Source organism: Pelophylax lessonae (genome assembly GCF_965119305.1).
Source record: "Pelophylax lessonae genome assembly, chromosome: 9".
NCBI lineage: Eukaryota > Metazoa > Chordata > Amphibia > Anura > Ranidae > Pelophylax > Pelophylax lessonae.
The window spans coordinates 103,434,590-103,456,260 of NC_138776.1; the positions used below are offsets into that span (position 1 = coordinate 103,434,590).

Here is a 21,671-nt window from a genome sequence, read left to right on the forward strand (position 1 = left end):
TGCTCCGGTGGGTTAAGACTATGATTCAAACCCTCTTGAGCCCATCCCAAGATGTAAGTATATGTAGTGTTCTAGGTAGGAAGGAGGGTGTGTGAGTATTTGTAGTATTCTAGGTGTATGTTTGTGTGGGTGGGAAGGGGGGGTATATGTAGCGTTCTAGTTGGTGGGGGGGTTGAGTATATGTAGTGTTCTGCATGGGGGTGCATTTCAACACCTGGTACTGCCATTGTGACTGCCTGCAAGAGAGGTCACCTCTTTCACTGGCAGCATATACAGTAAGTGTGCGTTTGAGTATGCCAGCTGACACCAAGGGTTTAATTTTATTCCCCTAAAACCAAGGATATGGCACTTATATTTTCCCACTGACACCGATATTGGGACTTATTTTCCCACTAACTCCAGTGACACTTATTTTATTCCACAGAAAACAGGAATGGGGCTTATTTTTCTCCCAAGGACACCACAATTGCATTTATATTTACTCTCATTTTCCTATCAGTAGAGATGGGCTGTATACCCCCAGATTCAGGTAAGCTTGAGGACACCTTTTCCTGTGGAGACATAAACTGCTGGCCCCACCAGTGCCATGGGAACATTTGCCTCTCATTGCTGGCCTCCCAGAAATGATGGGGGGCTTACTCACTACACAGAAATACTCCGCTGACACTACAATATACTGCAGTAAAACTGCACTGACACACTTCAATATACTGTCGTAAAAGTACCCTGACGCAATTCAATATACTACAGTAAACGTGCACTAACACACTTCAAAATACTGTAGTAAACATGCACTAAGACACTTCAATATACTGCAGTAAATGTGCACTAATGCACTTTAAAATGCTGCAGTAAACGTGTACTAATGCACTTCAAAATGCTGCAGGAAAAGTGCACTAACGCACTTCAAAATGTTGCAGTAAATGTGCACTAACGCACTGCAATATACTGCAGTAAAACTGCTCTGACGCACTACAATATACTGCAGTAAAACTGCTCTGACACACTAAACTAACAGTAAAGTACAAATGAATGATCACACTACACTCACGCTGCACTTTCACTATATTCACCTTACACTGATACTTTACACTCATTCAACAGAATCACAATAGCACACTAACTCGCTAGTAGTAAAGAACAAAGCCCTGCTCTATCCATCTCCACTCCAATATGACACTGGCTCTGGGAAGGTAACCTTTTATAGTGTGAGGAAGAAAACCCCCTATAATGGGTGGGACTTTAAAGGTAACTAATAAAGATCTCTCATAGGAAAGATTTGATTTGAATAAAATATACAATTTATTAGAAAACAGTGATTATAGAAAAGATCATCAAAATAAATTATATTGTATATATGACAATATGAATAGACATTTGGTACAATACAGTTACAGGTGCATAGCAGAGTCCAACGCGTTTCGAAGTATTGTATAATACAAGAATCTTCCTCAGGGAGTCTGCATATCTTCCTGAAAAGCACAATCACATGCCAAGAATAAATCCAAAAAAGAAAAAGGAAAAAAGAAGTATAATAAAATACATATTGTATACCAAGTCATTTACATGAATACTTTTTGCAGTTGCGACAGCATATTATTCCACCTTATTATAGAAGTATACTTGGCTGGTTTGCTGTAAATAGACCAAGAGCACAATTTTTCACCCCATAAGAATGCTGAAAATCAAGAAAGGAGAGAAATAGGATACCACTTGATAGGAGTTCACATACCTGCAGAAACTCGAAGCCACACATATTTGTCCAGAGGGGGATATATTGAAATCCCGCAAGGTGAGAGCTAGAGTCAGCTATATTTGATCTAATATGATCAAATATACCTGACTCTAGCTCTCACCTTGCGGGATTTCAATATATCCCCCTCTGGACAAATATGTGTGGCTTCGAGTTTCTGCAGGTATGTGAACTCCTATCAAGTGGTATCCTATTTCTCTCCTTTCTTGATTTTCAGCATTCTTATGGGGTGAAAAATTGTGCTCTTGGTCTATTTACGGCAAACCAGCCAAGTATACTTCTATAATAAGGTGGAATAATATGCTGTCGCAACTGCAAAAAGTATTCATGTAAATGACTTGGTATACAATATGTATTTTATTATACTTCTTTTTTCCTTTTTCTTTTTTGGATTTATTCTTGGCATGTGATTGTGCTTTTCAGGAAGATATGCAGACTCCCTGAGGAAGATTCTTGTATTATACAATACTTTGAAACGCGTTGGACTCTGCTATGCACCTGTAACTGTATTGTACCAAATGTCTATTCATATTGTCATATATACAATATAATTTATTTTGATGATCTTTTCTATAATCACTGTTTTCTAATAAATTGTATATTTTATTCAAATCAAATCTTTCCTATGAGAGATCTTTATTAGTTACCTTTAAAGTCCCACCCATTATAGGGGGTTTTCTTCCTCACAATTTTCAACGGGATTATGGTAACACATTATCTGGAAACTACCTACATATCTTTACACCTTTTATAGTGTGAGATGGGATTATGAGCAATGAGCCATGACTGAAGAGAGTCATCATAACTGTGTCCAATCATGGCTCTGAGAGTTATGGGCTCTGAGGGCTATGTGCCCTGATTGGGCAAAGCCTTCATTGCTTCAGCCAATCAGAGCTTCCAATGCACTGTGCGGCGCGCAGTGCATTGCGGGGTATTCGGCAGGTCAAACATACGGTCGAATGCCCCAACAATTCGGGTGTTTGACGAATGGGCGAACAGTCAATGTTCAGCCCTAACTCATGCTTGGGCTGAACCATTTGCCCAACACTACTTATTAGTGTACTCCTAAGCCTTATTTTATCTAAAACACGGAAGAGCAAAGTGAAAAGGTACAACACTACAAGCCATAACCCCCTGAAGTCCCACATACTTGCCACACCCATTTTTGGCCACACCTCCATGAGTCCAACAGGCCTTTTCTTTAATCTTTCATATTGTCCCTCCTCTATATACAAATGTTGGCAATTATGATATATGCCATTAAGTAAATCAGTTTTTTAGCCTATCATGAAAGCAAATCTAATAACAGTATATGATTTTTGCTTAAACTATACCTGTTTTAAGCTAGGCTGTATATAAATTGTACTTACATGTAGGATATGCTGAACCTGCAAAATTGAAATGGGAAAAAATATTAAATTGAGATAAAATGTATATATATTTAGCTATAGGCTTTCCAAAATATTCAACAGAACAACATATTATACTATTTTCATTATTAAGGTACTTTTAAAGATTTACTTTATTCTACTCTTATTTTGCCTTCCATGGTTCCTCCCTTCACCCTCTTCAACATGCTAATTTTAAAATTAAAATTTTTAAATAAAACTTTAAAACTTTTAATTTTTAACACTTACTCTTTTTAAGTCTTTGTACTTCTCAGAACAATGCAAGCAGATCATGCCTGGATTAGTTCACCGAACACCCAAATTTCCTCTGCGTTCGGTGGGATGTTCGCTAGCCAAGCAGGCAGAGCTCCCCTTGCCCCAAAGCACCCCCCCCCCCATGTTGGCCTGGTATGGTTCAGGAGGGGGGGGCGCTCACTTGTTCCCCCCCCTTTTCTGGCCTGCCAGGCTGCGTTCTGGAATAAGGGTCTGGTATGAAGTTAGGCGAGGGACACCACGCCTTTTTTTTTTTTTTTTAAGTTTATTTTTTTTATTTAGTTTTTTTTTCTTTATTATTATTTTTTCTAAATAGCTGGGTGCCGGCAATTGCAACTGCAAGTCAATGTAAATGTGAATGGACTCGTTTTTTTTTTCTTTAGAAATGTCATTTTTGCTGCAGGTTCTTTACACATTACAGATGCGCCACTACAGGCAGACTAAGGGGACACCCCAGGCACTATATTTAAATTAATTTTTTGGTGAATGAGTATGGGTACTATGTAACCCAAACTCATTCACATGGGGGTGCCAGGATTTGAGGGCCCCCTTGGGGGCTTCCAGATTTCGATAAGTCCCCCCCCCCGAGCCCCACAACCACTGGGCCAGTGTTATGGGGAAGAGGCCGTTGTCCCCATCAACATGGGGACAAGGTGATATGGGGGGGGGGCCCAAAGCACCCTCCCATGTTAAAGGCATATGGCCTGGTATGGTTTAGGAGGGGGGAGGCTTGCTCCCCACCCCCCTTTTCTGGACTGTCGGGCTGCATGCTCGGATAAGGGTCTAGTATGGATTTTGGGAGGACCCCACGCCATTTTTTTTTAAATATTGGAGTGGGGTTCCCCTTAAAATCCATACCAGGCCTAAAGGGCCTGTTAAGGATTGAGGGGGGATTCCATGCTGTTTTTTTTTCCTGAATTTTTGTTTGCCGACAATTCTGTTTACATTCAGCTCTCAGCAGGGAAGCCCGCTGACAGCTGCTGAGTCATCAAGTGTTAAGGACGTGGCACCCGGCTTCATGGCCCGATTCTTAACAACCAGCTATTCTTCACACATAATTCTAATCGGTCGATCATTTTTCAACTGATCCAAACATGAATTGCTCCTGAGATTTTAGAATTCATTAGAAAATGAATAAACAAAACTATACTAAATGAATTCTGAAACCAATCAACTAAACAAAATTAGTAACATAACAAAATCTATCCCAAACTAAACAAATCAAATAACAACAAAAACAAGGGCGCACCGGCCTAGTGCATTATCGCTTAGACAGGTTTATTAAAATAATAGATTAAAAATACTCACAAACGAGTTTCTTGATAAAAAGCATATCAAATAGATATAAAATCCTCAGCAACAAGATCGGGATTGAATCGTCCCCTGAAGCTGTGCAGGCGCTGCCTCGAAACGCGTAAGCCTGCACAGCTTCAGGGGACGATTCAATCCCGATCTTGTTGCTGAGTCCCCTGAAGCTGTGCAGGCTTACTCGTTTCGAGGCAGCGCCTGCACAGCTTCAGGGGACGATTCAATCCCGATCTTGTTGCTGAGGATTTTGTATCTATTTGATATGCTTTTTATCAAGAAACTAGTTTGTGAGTATTTTTAATCTATTATTTTAATAAACCTGTCTAAGAGATAATGCACTAGGCCGGTGCGCCCTTGTGTTTGTTGTCGTTTATAGTGTTTTCTGGACCACCCTGGTCCAGCGAGGGGCTGCAAGGCTGAAGTATTATCAAGTTGCCCTGTCATTTGTTCTCATTTACAAGCTTACAGTCAGGTTGGATAAGAGGATTGCACCACTCAGAGCGCAGGGAATAGGTGCTGCACCGACAGTACATTTGCTTGTGTAAACAAATCAAATGTTTCCGTTCTGCATATGTCTAGTCTTTATACGTGGATGTCAGTCTGGAGGAGCAGGCTTCATTTGCATGTACTGCAGACTGCCCAAAGCAATACCCAGTTGAGATTCTCAGCCTCCTTGATTGAAAGAACCAAAATCCAATTAATGAAAGCCATGGGCCAGAGACAGTAAGGCTGGGGAGTAAAGAGCTAGGTAATGCTAGATGACCGCCAGTGAAGAAATGAGGCAGGCTCTATCTGACTTGCTGCAACTTCTAATACACAGAGAGAAACTCACAGTGAGCAGTGAAATCAAAGTAAGCAGTTTCAGAACAGGAGAAAAGCCTGTACAACTGTGCTGAAGACAACTGAAGGTAAGGCTGGAGTTCAGCTTTAACTAAAAAAAAAAGTCTAGTTAATCAGATTATTAGTGCCGTATATGGAATTAAACTCATAATCCAAAAACACCTTTTGCTACACCTTTGATAGTAAAGAAATCATATTGTTGTAGAGGAAACCTTTACAGAGACAAATATGGAGGCAGTTATTACTAAACCTCCTCCGAATATTGTTTCAGAAAGGATGCTGTAGGCTGGGCAGAAGCACCTGTATGGCAATTGGCAAACTGGCTGCATCCAATCCAACCTGAAAACTCAATCAATGGTTATGGTTTCCGGCATTGTTGGTCACAACCTGGGCTTGCCGACCCACCATCCCAGATCCCCAGAGTGGAGTAAGCTGGCATCGGCAGTGGAGGGAGCAGGTGGCCACGGAGTGAGCAGGAGCCACACAAGCCAATGCTTCCTCTGTACCTCCTATCCCAGGTGGAATGATACCAAGTGCAGTCCGCCTTTAACCCTTACTAGCAGCCTAAAGAGCGATGGCGGCGGCAGCAGCAAGAGGAAAAGGAGATCAGTGTATTAAACAACACATACACTGGGCATAATAGCTTTTGCAATGGGCATATTAGCATCTATAAAAGGGTTAACAACTATTAGGCTGCTTTCACGTTGATCCACGGGTGTAGTGCAGTGCACCTTCAGCTTCCTGCAGGCTAGCTGTACTGAGCCATAGACTTCTGTTATATTCTGTGGGTTTATTATGCTTTCTGAAAGGACACCAAAAATACTGCATTCACCGGCACACCATACCCACAAGATGCAATAAAAGTCTTCGACAAAGCGCAGCTAACCCGCAGGAGAGCCACAGGGACTATGCGCTGCACCTACGGTGCAGATAAACCACAGTGCATCGGTGTGAAAACAGCCTTAGAGGGGGCTTAGGGAAATAAGGGATCATTTAAATTTGCAGTTTGAGGGGCAGAAAAAACCTCATAGTTCATTGTGGCCCACGACCTGTTACCAAATCACTTAAGTGGCCCTTGCTCTTCATAAAGTTGAGCACCATTAGGAGGTTAAAAAAAAATGATGGGGGGGGGGTGGTATTGTGGATAGGGAAAGAAAAGAGAAGTGAGGGGAGGAGGGGGGGGAAGAGTTAATTGTGGCCTGTGACTCATGACCTCATGACTTCGCTCTTCAAGTGGATGAGCAACTTTGAGTTATAAGAAAGAGAACAGATAAAAAGAGGGAGAAGGAAGAAGAGAAAAGTAAAGAAAAGTAAAGAATGAGAAAAAGGGGAGGGAACTTTCAATAGAATATATATTATTTTGTACTATTTTAATATTTAGACACAAACTAAAGTATTGATCATTTAAACCAAGCACTATACTATTAAGATTAAATATCCCAAAAACGTTTCTTCTGCTAAGAATGGAGGATCTGTCACAGGGATTGCTTTTAGTTTAAAAACAACAGATCACAAGAAGAGCGCCGAGTATTTTGAACATATCACCAGATGAAAATGTATTAGGCCAACATGTAGAACCATCAGTGTCACTGTGTGAGGCCACGATGTCCACACAAGCTAAAAGTATACACCCCTTCCCCGTGTAGCTGGTATCCTGGCAATTTCTGATATTGTGAAATCACATCCACAGAGTTTCCATTTTAAAGACCATCATTAGATCAGTCTGAGCCAGCTAGATTCAGGTGTTTGAAAGTTTGAAAACCATACAATGAGAGCTTGATCACTACTTTATTAAACTATTTCTATTAGTCTTAATAATGGTTGATACAGTAAATGCATCTAATTTTACCAGTAACTATCATTGTCATTTATTTAATACATATACAGAATAAATACTTTAACTTAGTCATATTGGCTGTACAGAAGCCAGTAGAATTTACCTGAACAGTTGACTCCAGCATCTTCAGCATGGCCACAGTTGTGCTGTTTCAGCCCTCTGTGTGGGCAGTTCCACAAAACATTTTCGTCTCCTCTGCAAGTTACATCATCCAGAATAATAGGTCCTGTTCCTTGGCCAAAATAGGCAGTGCCAAACGATGAAATTGCTCTGCCACACCCTAGTTGTCGGCATACAACCTGGGCATCTGTCAAATCCCATAAATCATCACACACTGTTCCCCATTCTCCTTCATAGAAGATTTCCACGCGACCAACACAACGGTTTCTGCCATTAACCAACCTCAGAACCATATCTGGTACAATAAAAAAAGGGAAAGTGGAGTTAATTATAACATAGAAACATAGAAAAGTGATGGCAGAAAAAAGATTGAGTAGCCCATCAAGTCTGCCTGTTTATTTTTAAAATTTTTAACTCTTGTTTTTTTTTTTGTTTTTTTTGGGGGGGGGTTGTTTGTTGTTTTCGTTAACCGGTTGCCGACTGCGCACAGTATATTTACTGCGGCGGTCAGCCCCGGCCAGGCAGAGTGACGTAGATCTATGTCGCTCGCATGTCACTGGGATTGGAGCCAATAGCGGGCGAGCGTGCGTCCGCTGAGGCGCTCGCCCGCCTCAGCTCGTTCAGGGAGGAGTGCGGGCGTGTGACCGGCGGACCCGATGTCCGCCGGTCACTCGCCGATCGTCGGTAGAGAGGGAGAAAGGCAGAGCGGCTTATGTAAGCAAGCCACCTGTCATTCTCCCCTGTGTAAAAATTAAGATCAGACGGTTCTACTATGTAGAACCGTTGATCTTTGTTTTTACACCAATAGCCATGTCCCACTACAGTTATAATCACGCCCCTAGGACACACTTAACCCCTCCCTGTCCAATACAGTTAACCCCTTCCCTGCCAGTGTCATTTTTGCAGTAACAGTGCATATATATAGCACTGATTACTGCAGTAATGTCACTGGTACCCCCAAAAGTGTCAAAAATGTCAGTCAAGGGTCCGATCTGTCCACTGCAATGTCGCAGTACCGCAAAAAAATCGCAGATCGCCGCCATTACTCGTTAAAAAAAAAACACCAAAAATTACAAAAATCTTTCGCGATAACTTTTGCGCAAACCAATCAAAATACACTTTTTGCGATTTTCTTTTACCAAACATATGTAGCATAAAACAATTTGGCCGAAAATGTTAAAAAATTTTGATTTTTACATTTTTTTGGGGGGGGAATTTCAAAAAAGTGAAAAATATTGTTATTTTTGCAAAAATTATGCTCTTTTTTGTTTATAGCGCATGATCAAAAAATCGCACAGGTGATCAAATACCACCAAAAGAAAGCTCTGTTTGTGGGGAAAAAAAGACGTGAAATTTGTTTAGGTACAGCATCGCACGACCGCGCAATTGTCCGTTAAAGTCACGCAGTAAAAAAAATCGTAAAAAAAACCCTGGTCAGGAAGGGGGTAAAATCTTCCGGGGCTTAAGTGGTTAACTTTTTTGTTTGAACATAGATCTAGGTTTGTCCAAGGCATGTTTGAAGCCTGTTGACTGTCTCACTAATGGCACTTTTCCACTGCAAGTATCGGCTCGGCTCTACTCAGCCCTGCTTGGCCCGGTTTGCTTTTCCACTGCTGGTACCGCATGGTACGGTGTTGGAACGGTTCGGTACGGTTTGGTATAGTTTGCTTTTCCACTAAAATAATACTAAAGTTAAGTGGGTGGGATAACAATGATTCTCTGACCAATCAGTGGCTAGTAGTGACTGCATGCAAAGAATTGTGGGATATGGTACCTCTTGGAACCAAAATTGAGGTGGTACTGTTTAATGGGGCTTTTCCACTGCTTGGAACCGAACGGTTCGGCTCGCTTTTGTGCTTTTCCACTACTGGTACTGCATGGTATGGTGTAGGAACGGTTCGGTATGGTACGGCGGCGCTTTTCCACTACATGGAACCGAACGGTACGGCTCTCTAAAACAGTACCACCTCGATTGTGGTTCCAAGAGGTACCATACCGGTACCATATCCCACAATCCTTTGCATGCAGTCACTACTAGCCACTGATTGCTTAGAGAATCGTTGTTATCCCACCCACTTACTTTAGTACTACTTTAGTGGAAAAGCAAACCATACCAAACCGTACCGAACCATTCCAACACCGTACCATGCGGTACCATGCAGTGGAAAACCAAACAGGGCCGAGTAGAGCCGAGCCGGTACTTGCAGTGGAAAAGTGCCATTAGAGAGCCGTACCGTTTCGGTTCCATGTAGTGGAAAAGCGCCGCCGTACCGTACTGAACCGTTCCTACACCGTACCATATGGTACCAGCAGTGGAAAAGCACAAAAGCGAGCCGAACCGTTCGGTTTCATGCAGTGGAAAAGCACCATAACTCTGCCAGAAGTTTATTTCAAGCATCAACTACCCTTTCAGTAAAATAATCCTTTTTTTAATTCGTTTTGAACTTTCCTCCAGTAAGTTTAAGGTCATGTCCCAGAGTTCTTGACTTTGGTTTCATATTGAAAAACCTGCCCTGAACCTTATTCACCCCCTATTCACCCCCTTGATGTATTTAAAGGTTTCAATAATGTCTCTCCTTTCCCTTCTTTCCTCCAAACTGTACATATTAAGTTCCTGAAGTTTTCCTTGATATGTTTTATCCCCCAGACCTTTCACCATTTTTGTTACCCATCTCTGGACTCGTTCTATCCTATTAATATTTTTGTGTAAGTGAGGTCTCCAGAACTGCACACAGTATTCTAAATTAGGTTTCACTAAAGATCTACCTAGGGGAATTAGGAATTCCTTCCTCCTGCTGGTGATCCATCCTAGAATTCTATTCCCTTTCCCCACTGCTTGGTTACACTGTGTGTTCATTTTGCAATCAACTTTTTCTTTTGTAGTGCTAGCAAATACTGTACCCCAAATGTTGTACTCTCTAAAGGGATTATTTTTGCTTAGGTGCATTACTTTACATTTAGAAACATTGAACTGAAATACTGAAGATAAACAAAATGTTTATCTCCATGATAAATAATCAAGGATCATGAATAAAAAAGTCACAGCAAGCACATGGCCAGCAATAGTAAATATACTAATAACACTTAGGGGGTCTATTTATTAATGTTTCCCCAAAACTTTCACCCAGGAATAACTTTCAGTCATTTTTTCAACTGAATAAAACTGTGTGATTCTTGGATGAAAAGTTATGTTACTCTAATGTGAAAACATTTATAAAAAGACTCCTTAGATCTATCTGGCACTAATTCACAAATTTTAGCAGATCTCTCATCATTGCTGCTATACCCCCTTTTGAGTTTCTCTGCCGGAAATAAATTCAGCAATGGAAGCAAAAACTACCTCTGGCTATGAAGAAGTTAAATTACCATTTCATTTTTTCTTACTTACCAGATCCATGTTTTCCTGTAGCAGCACCTGATGAGTAAAATATGTTTAATTGTCGACTCAAAGAACACTGTATAATGCAGTGTGCTACCCTACAATCTAATCATGTAAACGCAATGCATCATTATCTTCACTAAAAATACTTTTCCCACACTTGCAGACTACAGCTACTATATTAAAAAAATCTACTAAGGCAGCATAACTGTTAATGAGAAATTCTTGCATTCTAACAATACATAACCTAAAGAATTTTAAGTTTTAACAATTTTTAAACCTTTGAAATTCCTAAATAAAATTTATTTAATATATAGTAGTAAAAAATTCCTTTATCTCAGTATAAATACTAAATCAGCCTAAATCCTAACTTTTTAGCAACTCTGCCATCTAGTGTTCACTAACCAAAAAAGGGTGAAAATTGAGACGGAATATATTATAATCTACAGTATATAGGGGGAATGACTCTACCACAAAATGTAAATGAATATATAAATAGATCCTAATAAAAATAATTATATAAAATCTATTACATTTTAATCAGAAGTTTTAAAGGTTTAAAAGTTGTTAATGGATGTATAATGATTTTATTTTAGAATCATGGATACCATTTATTATAAATTTTTTGTTTAGTATATATTTTTTACATTGATACATGTGATTTGAGTTTTTATTGCATAATTGTAATAGTATATGGCCTGTCTAGGGTGTTTGGGGAATCCGACATACATATCTTGTCTATTAATTGGATAAAATAATCTGTAGCGGGGAATATGTTTACAATGCTGTCATTGTAACCAATGAGAATTTACTACAGGGTATATAAAGTTTCATTGATGGACACAGCGCTCCATAAATCATAACTACTGGGTTACTGGGTTATATTGCCTCCTCCAGGAGTAGGACTAGGCAGAACAAAAAATACCTGGCTACGCCCATGGGCCTTCCTCAGCTTGGTATATAACCCACCTCTCTGCTCTAGGTGATCAGTTTAGTAGCAAGCAGTATTAGAAGTATCAGAACTCCATAGAGGGGTGGGTGCTGTGTCCGTCGATTAACTCAGAGAAATGGGTTTTACGGTAAGTACAAAAATCCCATTTTCTCTTTCGTTCATCGATGGACACATCGCTCCATAAATCATAACTACTGGGAGGTCCAAAAGTAGTGCCAAAAGGAAAATGAGGGGTGAGGAAAATAACCCAAGGCTAAACATAAGTGCCCTCAACCAGGACACAGGAGCCTTTACCGGGTCACAGAAGCCCAGTCTGAAAAAATAAAACTTAAAGAAAAACACCCCTCAAGAGGGAACAGCCCCTCTTAAACAGCAGCCTGCAAAACTTTGCGGCCAAAAGAAGCATCCACAGATGCCAAGGTATCTACCTTATAGAATTTTGTGAAGGTATGCACCAACCACCAAGTGGCCTCCTTGCAAACTTGCGATATTGATGCCTGATGTTTGAAGCCCCAAGAAGCACTCAGCGCCCAAGTAGAATGCGCCATGACAGGGAAAGGTGGAACCTAACCTTTATTGGTATAGGCCTGAGACACCGTCTGTCTGATCCATCTGGAGTTGGTAGCCGAAGAAGCGGCCAGCCCTTTTCTTGGTCCGTCCATAGTTACATAGTAGTTGAGGTGGAATAAGACAACAGTCCACCCAGTTCAACCTGTGTAGGTGTGTGTGTCAATGACGTATTCATTTCTCATAACCCTGAATGTTGTGATCTTTGAGATGCACGTCCAAGAGTTTTAGAAATGTAGCTATACTCCCCGCAGTTACCACCAATTGTGGAAGAGAGTTCCACAATCTTTTCGCCCTTACAGTGAAAAACCCCTTATGTAGCTTAAGGTTAAACCGCCTCTCCTCTAATCTCATTGTGTGACCACGTGTCCTCTTACACTCCTTGAGACTAAATTGTTTTTTTCCTATGCTGAGATCATCATTGAGGTATTTGTAAATCGCTATCATGTCCCCTCTCAGATGTCTCTTCTCCAGGGAGAATAAATTAGGCGCTTGCAAACGCTCCTCATAATTAAGGCCCTCCAATACCCTAATTAGTTTAGTTGCCCTTCTTTGGACTCTCTCCTGTTCCAGCACATCCTTTTTGAGGATTGGTGACCAGAACTGGACAGAATACTCCAGATGTGGCCGGACCATGGTTTTATAAAGTGGTAAGATTATAGCTTTATCTTTGGACTATATCCCCTTCCTTATGCATGCTAATATTCTGCCGGCTTTGGCAGCTGCAGCTTGACATTGCATGCTATTGCTTAGTCTATCTTCCACTAAGACTCCCAGATCTTTCTCCATTCTTGATTCCCCAAGAGGTCCCCCCCAAAGCATATTTTGCATTTATGTTTTTAGCCCCCAAGTGCAATACCTTACATTACTCCACATTAAACCTCATATGCCATGTAGTTGCCCACTCTGTTATTTTGTTCAGGTCATTCTGTACAGATTCTATATCTTGATGAGAAGTTATTGCCCTGCCTATTTTTGTGTCATCCCCAAAAACTGAGATTGAGCTAATGATCCCGTCCTCGATGTTATTTATGAATAAATTGAACAAAATTGATCCCAGGACTGAGCCTTGGGGGACCCCACTTGTCTGAGTACACGTTATTTATCACCACCCTTTGGACGCGCCCCTGTAACCAGTTTTCTATCCAAGAACAAACCTTGTGGCCGATGCCTGCAGACTTTAGTTTGTAAATTAAGGTCTCCCCCATCCACAGGTCTCCCCCTATCTAGCTCACAGCTCACCCCCTCATAAAATGTTAACAGATCGTTTTGACAAGATTGTCCTTTGGTAAACCCATGCTGATTACTGCTGATGATACTGTTGTCCTTAGCAAATTCTTGGATATAGTCCCTTATCAACCCTTCCAGTAATTTACACACTATTGACGTCAGGCTGACTGGTCTATAGTTTCCCAGGATATGCCTCCACCCTTTTTTGAATATTGGTATCACATTGGCTTTCCTCCAGTCACCTGGTACAGTTCCTGTCAAAATACTGTCTGCAAAGATCAGGAACAACGGTCTAGATATAACCCTACTGAGTTGTTTGAGTACAAGCTATCCAGTCCTGGTGATTTATTTGTGTTAATGTTATCAAGCCTTTCCTTGATTTCACCCTCTGTTAGCCATAGTGGCAAGTCTTGTGATGTGCTGCTAACCATTCAGTCATGGTCAGTATACCCCTCCTTTTCCTGTGTAAAAACTGAGGAGAAGAAAGCATTTAGTACAGTTGCCTTCTCTGTGTCCTCTGTAACCATCCTCCCCATCATTGTTAATTATGTGTGCAACATGCTCTGACCTCGCTTTTTTGCCATTAATATATTTAAAGAATTTTTTAGGTTTTTTTTTACTCCCCTTTGCTATGTGTCTCTCAAAATCAATTTTAGCCGTCCTGATTTCTTTTTTACATTTCTTGTTAGATTCCTTGTATTGGTGGAAAGTCGATAATGTCCCCTCCGATTTATATTTCTTAAAGGCCATTTTTTTTTTCTCTAATAAGCATTTTTACATTACGGTTTAGCCACCCTGGTTTGACCTTGGCTCTTCTAAATTTATTTCCCGTTGCAATGCACTGTGAGATACTTTTGTTTAATATGTTCCTAAAGCATTCCCATTTTTCCTCCTTGTTCAATGTTCCTAGGGTTTGGTCCCAATTTATGTTCTCTATTATTGAGCACAGTTCAGGAAAGTTTGCCGTTCCGAAGTTTAGGGTTCTTATCTTCCCCTCTTACCTTGCTATCTTATGATTTATGCTAAATGTGATCATCCTGTGATCGCTAGAACCCAAGTTGTCCCGGACTCCTACATCTGTGATTAGACCTGTGTCATTCGTAATTAATAGATCTAGCAATGCATTCTTTCCAGTAGGAGAATGAATGTGCAGTCCCCTCTTCCCAGTCAATATCGGAATAATTGAAGTCCCCCAGTTGCTGCTTTTCCCAACTGTGATAGAAATTCCAGCTCCACCTCCTTCCTTTGCTTTGGGGAGCCTATAACATACCCCCACTATTACTTTCCCCCTTATTTCTTCCCTATAGAGTTCTACCCACAGGGATTCAACCTTCACCCTCGTTCCTTCAACAATGTCACTCCTCTCTACCACCCTTACACTATTTTTGACATAGAAACATACCCCTCCCCCTATTTTTTCTTCCCTGTCCTTCCTATACACAGAATACCCTTGAATATTTACCTGCCAGTCGTGTGAGGGGTCAAACCATGCTTCTGTTATTCCCACAAGGTCTATGTCCTCCTCGTGTACTAACAGTTCCAATTCTTCCATTTTGTTAGCTAGGCTCCTGGCATTTGCGTATACCCCTCTCAGTGTTGAAGGAGTGGATAGTGATTTATCATTAAGTTTATTTCTGCCTGGATTGCAGTTTGTCCGCACATTCCCCCCCCCCCCCCAGTAGTTGTTGTTACGGTTATATTGTCGCTGCTGGCCCCTATACTACCTTCTGTTCTTTGCTCCCTACTAACTTTTATTACCTCTGAGCCCCCCCCCCCCCTTCCCAACACCTAGTTTAAAAGCCCCTAACCGTAACTACAAAAAGCAAGTCTGACCTCCGAAAGAACTCAGTAGCTGCCAGATACACCCGAATCGCACAAACCACATCCAAGTGATGCAAAGCAAATTCTTTAGGACGAGGCGGCTTGGGACACAAGGAAGGCAACACAATGTCCTCATTCAAATGGAAGTCAGACAACTTTGGGCAGGAATGATGGACAGGGACGAAGAACCACTTTATCCCTGCGGACCACCAAATAAGGACTGCGACAGGATAATGCCACCAATTCCCATACCCTGTGGGCCGAGGTATTTGCCACCAAGAATGTCACCTTCTGGGATAATGTAGACAAGGGAATCTCCCGAATATTCTCAAACAGAGGTTCCTGGAGAACTGAAAACACTAAATTTAAATCCCATGGCGGCAAAAGAGACTGTACAGGTGGAGCCACATGTCGAACCCCCTGAATGAAGGTACGAACTAAAGAGTGCGTGGCTAGGGGTCACTGAAAGAAGATTGCCAAGGCAGACACTTGGTCCTTGATTTTACTCAAGGCCAACTTCTGAACAATGCCCCTCTTGAAGAAAGGTTAAGATCTGAGCCACAGAAAAGGATAGAGGATGAGCGCCAATCGACTCACACAAAGAAATGTACGCTTTCCATGTACGATGGTATATCTTGCTGGAAGATGACTTCCTCGCGTTCACCATAGTAGGGATCACTGATCCAGACAAACCTCTATACCTCAGTGCCTGGCTTTCAATAGCTAAGCCATTAAAACCAGCGACTGTAAAGCAGGATGGTAGATTAGCCCTTGGGACAACTGGTCTTCTCTGAGAGGAAGCCCCCAAGGGACATTTATGAGCACCAGGATGATTGGAAGATCCTCGCTCTTGATTTCTCACAGGAACTGCGGAAGAAGCCTGAGCCGAGGATGAAACTGGCCTTACCACGTACTTACTGCGGCGTCTGCCAGAGGAACCCGTGATCTCACCACAAACTTCAATATCCTCCTGTTATTGTGGATGAAAAAATTGTTTCTGCACAGGGGTCAGAAAGAAAAGAAGGGTTATATGGTCGGCAAAGTATGAATCAGGAACCAGTAGTAAATCATAGCAAAATATTTTATTTATAACATGTGATGTGATTATTCACTATGGTGCAGTATACAGTGGATAAAATCAGTTAAACACAAACCAGTATACATAAGAAACAAGACAGAACAACATGAAACATAAATGACAGTGTACCGGCTGGTTCACAAAAATAATGGGATCAAGGGGGAAAAAAAGAGAAAAAACTCTTGTCGATAGTGTCTTTACATGACAGTGCTACTGTCAGTATTTGGTTTTCCCAAGTGGGTAATTGTCCCTTGATTGGTTCCTGTGGGTGTTTTGGGCCCTTCCTAAATGACTGCAGGAGGAATATTTAGGATGGTCAGTGGGGGAGATGTGACCCTGAGACTCTATAAGGAAAGGAAGACCTTGCAGTACAAAAATAATCTTTTGGCACCACTAAAGGATCCCCTCAAGGCTCAGGGTACCTATCAGCAGACAGAGAGATAACAGGGACCCCCAAGGACTCACCCTACCGACCAGGGGAGTGCAGAGAATTCGAACCCAGCATCATCATGGACGCCATCCCTGTTCATATGTCCCGGGCACAGGAAGAGGAAACTGAGGAGGAAGAGGAGGAGCTTTGGCATCCCCAAGAGGCTTCAGTCATCTCCAGCATCTCCCGGACTAAGGGAGAATGGCCCCTGTGACATCGTCGGGCTACACAATTATGGCCACCAACCAGAGACCAGCCAGGCTAAGGGAAAATGGCCACCATCAGCTACAAAGGCTGAAGCATGCTGCCAGGATCTTCCCTGCGACCTCTGCAATGCTGCCCCCTCTGCAAGGGCCCCCCCCCGAAGATAGGACAGACGTTAGGGGGAGACTCTGCTGCTCACTCTGCTGCTCACTCTGCACCGGAGTCTGCACTGGGACCCCCCTTCACTATACCCACACTGCAAACAGTAGGGCATGCATCTAGGGGTCTCCCACACTGGGACCCCTCCAGACTACCAGGGCAGGAAACACACTAAGCCAGGACCCTTACAGAGTGGGGATAGTGGGGGAGACCCCAGGGGTCTCTGCTGCATTCTCTGCCCTGGGACCCCCAGTAGACTAAAGGTCCAGATAGGGGGAGGGGAGGGAGTGGGGGAAGCCAAGCTTTAATTTAAGGATGGGAGGAGGGAACTAGCAGGCAGGTCTTACCGTCCCTGGAGGTTACCCACGTTACCTTAAAAAAACGCCAAAAGGGGAGAAGGGGGACTAATCCTCGCCACAGAAGTAGGGGAGCTGTCGGCCAAGGGGCCGCTGGGACTCAGACCCAAGCCTGCTTGTATGCGACCCTGCGAGACGTTTAACTAGTGGGCCACCCTCTGTTCGTGAGGCTATGTCACAGCTGACGTAGCGCGTAGCTGCGGTCTGCACATGCTCACTGGCTGGGCTGGGGGGTCCACTGGATTTAGATTATCCAGCCCATCGCCCAGCCCGGCAGTTGATTGTAGATCTCCCGAGAGAAAAAAACAAAAAAGATGTTGGGAAGAAGAAAGAATTGCTAGGGCCAGAGATTCCAGCCTGGAGTCCAGGTCCTTACTCCTTACTCCTCTAGACAGAATAAAACTGACTACCTAGAGCAGAGGGAGAGGGAGAGTTATATACCAAGCTGAGGACAGCCCATGGGCATAGCCAGGTGTTTTTTGTTCTGCCTAGTCCTACCCTTGGAGGAGGCAATATAACCCAGTAGTTATGAATTATGGAGCACTGTGTCCATCGATGAACGAAAGAGAAATGGCAGCAGTTGACTTCATAATGAAGTAATGAAGTATGCATGCGCAAAGTGAACTGAGGTTCGAGCTACTGACGCCATTTCCCGGTTTGTGGAACACACGCCGCCTCTGGAATAGTGAGCAGCTTTGCGGGAATGCTCCCTTCAGCTGGTGTAGCTGTATGTGTTGATACCCATACATCTATTTTCTTATGTGAGGGCATTTAGTTTTTTATTTGTATTTTTATGCTAAAATAAAATATATAACACTATATACCCCCTCGTGCTGTTTTTTTGGATCGTTTATCTTGGGACTGAGGGTGTTTAGCAGCAACATGAAAGAGGTTCTTGCTTATTTTCCCCCTTGATTTGGATCTGATTTATATAGCTTCTAATTTTCACTCTGTTAAATTCAGTATTCTGGTGTTAATCTATTGCATGTTTGGACTTTTTATCACTCATTTATGTTATTTTTAGTTGCATATGGTTTGTACATGAATTCTAAGGCTTGTGCCTACGTCTATTATTCACATAGTATAGCTTGCTCCCTTACAGCTGGGAAATTGGATAGCAAAAACCACCTACCCAGGCTTTAGAAAGTCGAAATCACATGACCGCTGAGTGCTCAGTTCTTGGGCCACTCTGAGCAGACAGCAATGACTGTCAGCCACCAGCTTTCTTCCCTGCTTCTCCAGCACTCACTGGAGCACCAAGCAGGAGAGGGGATGTGGATGGGCGGCTCAGGCTCTCAGCAGCATGCTGAGAGGCCGAGGCAGCTGCCTGTAAGGAATCTGGGTGGATCCCGACATTATTGTTGGGATCCCTAGAGCCTGGAGTGGGTCTGTGACATCAGCCGACAGCAGGCTTTAGCTTTATTTATAAACATTATCCGACTGTGTAATATATGCTGCCATTTGCTGTACATTTCCATTTTCTACTTAGGTCTCAGTTTGATATACTATTAATAGTAATGAATGAGTCTGCCAGGGTTCTCATTTACAAGGGTTTAATGAATCCTTTTAAAAATTCAGTGAACTCAAACTTAGAAGCAAGTCCAATTGAAGTCTATTGGAGTAAATCTTGTTAAATTCTGGACATTTTTAGGTCTAATATGCAAACCACTGTCAAAAGGGCATGGGTAGCTGGGGACTGCCATGGGACACATGTTTTTAATGCAAAAAAAAAAAAAATACTTTACTGCTGGGAGAGGTTATTTTCATGCACTTCAAGGGTAACAGTGAAACTCCATAAATCCTTTATCTAGCAAACTTAGGGTATGGCTTAAAGCTGTAAGCTGTATGTGGTGTTACAGAACAGTATGATAGCAACAGTTACTGTGGCGCAGCACTTATTTTGCTGTGAAATTGATTTTTTTTGTTTTATAAATAGCTTGACTTACACACAGCAGAAGCACCCCATCCGATTATTAGCTACTTGAAAAAAAAAAAAAAAAAAAGCAAGCTTTTTCAAGTAGCTTTAACAGACACCCACTTTTTCATTAAATAGTATTACAACTGCTTTGGCAAACATATAGAACATGGCCAGTAGTTTGCCATGGTTGTCCATGGTCCCACTGATGCAAAACTGTCCTGCCTCAGGCCAATTTCTATCAAGCTTTGAACAATTAGAAACCACAAATTATACAGCAGTATAAAACTTGCCAGCATGAGGACATTTTTATTAACAGAGAATTGGCCAAAATGTACAAAAACAAAAAGTACAACCCGGTGTTTTATTGCATGAATTAAGAGACTGCCTATGATATGGTACTGTAAAATTGGCCAGCAGCTAGACATTTTTAATGAGGGAGAATTGGCCAAAATGTACTAAAGAAAAACAAGCAGTACAAGCAGTTGTTTTACTACAAATGCAGCCAAGTTCTGGCTGTGTTATTACCTTCACTCAGGGATACTACTTCATGTGCTATACATGGAGCTCTTTCCCCCTAGTGCCCAACATGGGGAATAACAACATCACTTCCTGAATGCAGAGGATAAGCCATTTACTGATATCAGAGGGTTGTGGGACATGTAGTCTGGTCACCTGGATTTACACTAGACTTAATACTGTTTGAAACTACAAGTTCCAGAGTGCTGAAAGACTGTGAAGAAATTCTAGGCAAGCAGATACATTTGACTGTCCTGGGTGGGCTCACTCTTTTGGGACACATGCTTCAGAACTGCAAGAACAGGAGGTTTTCACTCTAGGTGCTGTTGGCAGGCGCCATGGCTTAGGCAGAGCTGGGACCTCTCACCCTGAGGGCTGCATCGCTGGGTACAGGGTGTCTATTGCTGTCACTGCACCCACTGCATTGCTGATCATGTTCATATACTCTGCACACCCATGCAGTCATTGCTGGATTCCTGGGACTACAGGTGCCCTAGTCACCTCGTGCTCACGTGCAAATGTGAATGCATACGTCACACATATATATGTAACATGTTTTTCTCCAGGGCCTTTGTTTTCAGAAATTATAAAGTGTTTGGGGGTTCTAATTAAGTATCTAGTAAAAGACGATGTCGATTTTTACATGTATGCAAGAATTGGCTTGGGCAGCAAGTGGTTAAATGTTGGGACTGTCACCGTGGCTAGAGGTTTCCTCCTGTGCCATTTAAAAAAAATCTGTATTTTTGGTGTTCTGATCTACCATAATCTAGGTCTTTAGGTGTGTAAAAAGCAGAAGATCTAGCACATGTGGAAGAAGGGGTATCTGAAAATCAACAAGCATGCTTTACTCACATATAGACATTTGGTAATTTTGCCTATTTAGACTCCAGTATTAGCATTCTTATGCACAATACTTACCAGTGGTATGTCTAGCATTTACTGTTGTAGTTGAAGCTGTAGGATGAAAAATATGAGTTAGTTACAGTATATATGTGAAGTTTCTTTTTCATCTAGTACGTGGTAGAACTATGGGTATCTGGTCAAATTTAGCTGGACTTGTTTTGTAATGATTAAATTGTATGTGAAGGCAAAATAAAAATAATTTTCATTTCATAATTCATCTTTGTGTACAGGCAGGGAGCACAGGAAATTATCAACAATGTTTCAAAGATTCTATAGTGTACTGGTACATGGAAGAGGTTGTAGATGACTTCAACAGCCAATAAGCATCCAAATGTGTAGCCATTTGTACTGTGGTAAATCTAGCTATGGGATGGGCATACAACTCAGTTGGAGGTAGAATTTCAGTTGTATGCCACCCACCTGAGCTTAGGGGAACCCGGCTGATGGTTATTTTGTTACAAAGAATTGTGCCGGGACCTGGAAGTAAAATACTTCTGATACATTATGATCTGATTTTCAGATCCACTGCTCCACAGTTTCCTGCCTAACTTAAACTGTACATAGCATTAACTAAGCATAAATAATGTGACAATGAGAATTAAATCCAGGAATAAAAAATATCAACATCATCTCCTGTCG

The 21,671-nt window shown here is 41.9% G+C and overlaps 1 protein-coding gene across 1 annotated transcript in view; it reads right to left on the reverse strand.

Moving 5' to 3' along the window:
• Positions 1-21,671, reverse strand: part of LOC309564248 (scavenger receptor cysteine-rich domain-containing protein DMBT1-like) — a gene marked incomplete at its 5' end in the record, with an annotated part of 164,579 nt that overhangs the window by 31,505 nt on the left and 111,403 nt on the right. Inside the window, 3 exons of the mRNA XM_082268874.1 lie at positions 3,124-3,141; positions 7,503-7,814; positions 21,048-21,083. Of these exons, the coding sequence (XP_082125000.1) occupies positions 3,124-3,141; positions 7,503-7,814; positions 21,048-21,083 (366 nt within the window). The remainder of the gene's footprint in view (positions 1-3,123; positions 3,142-7,502; positions 7,815-21,047; positions 21,084-21,671) is intronic.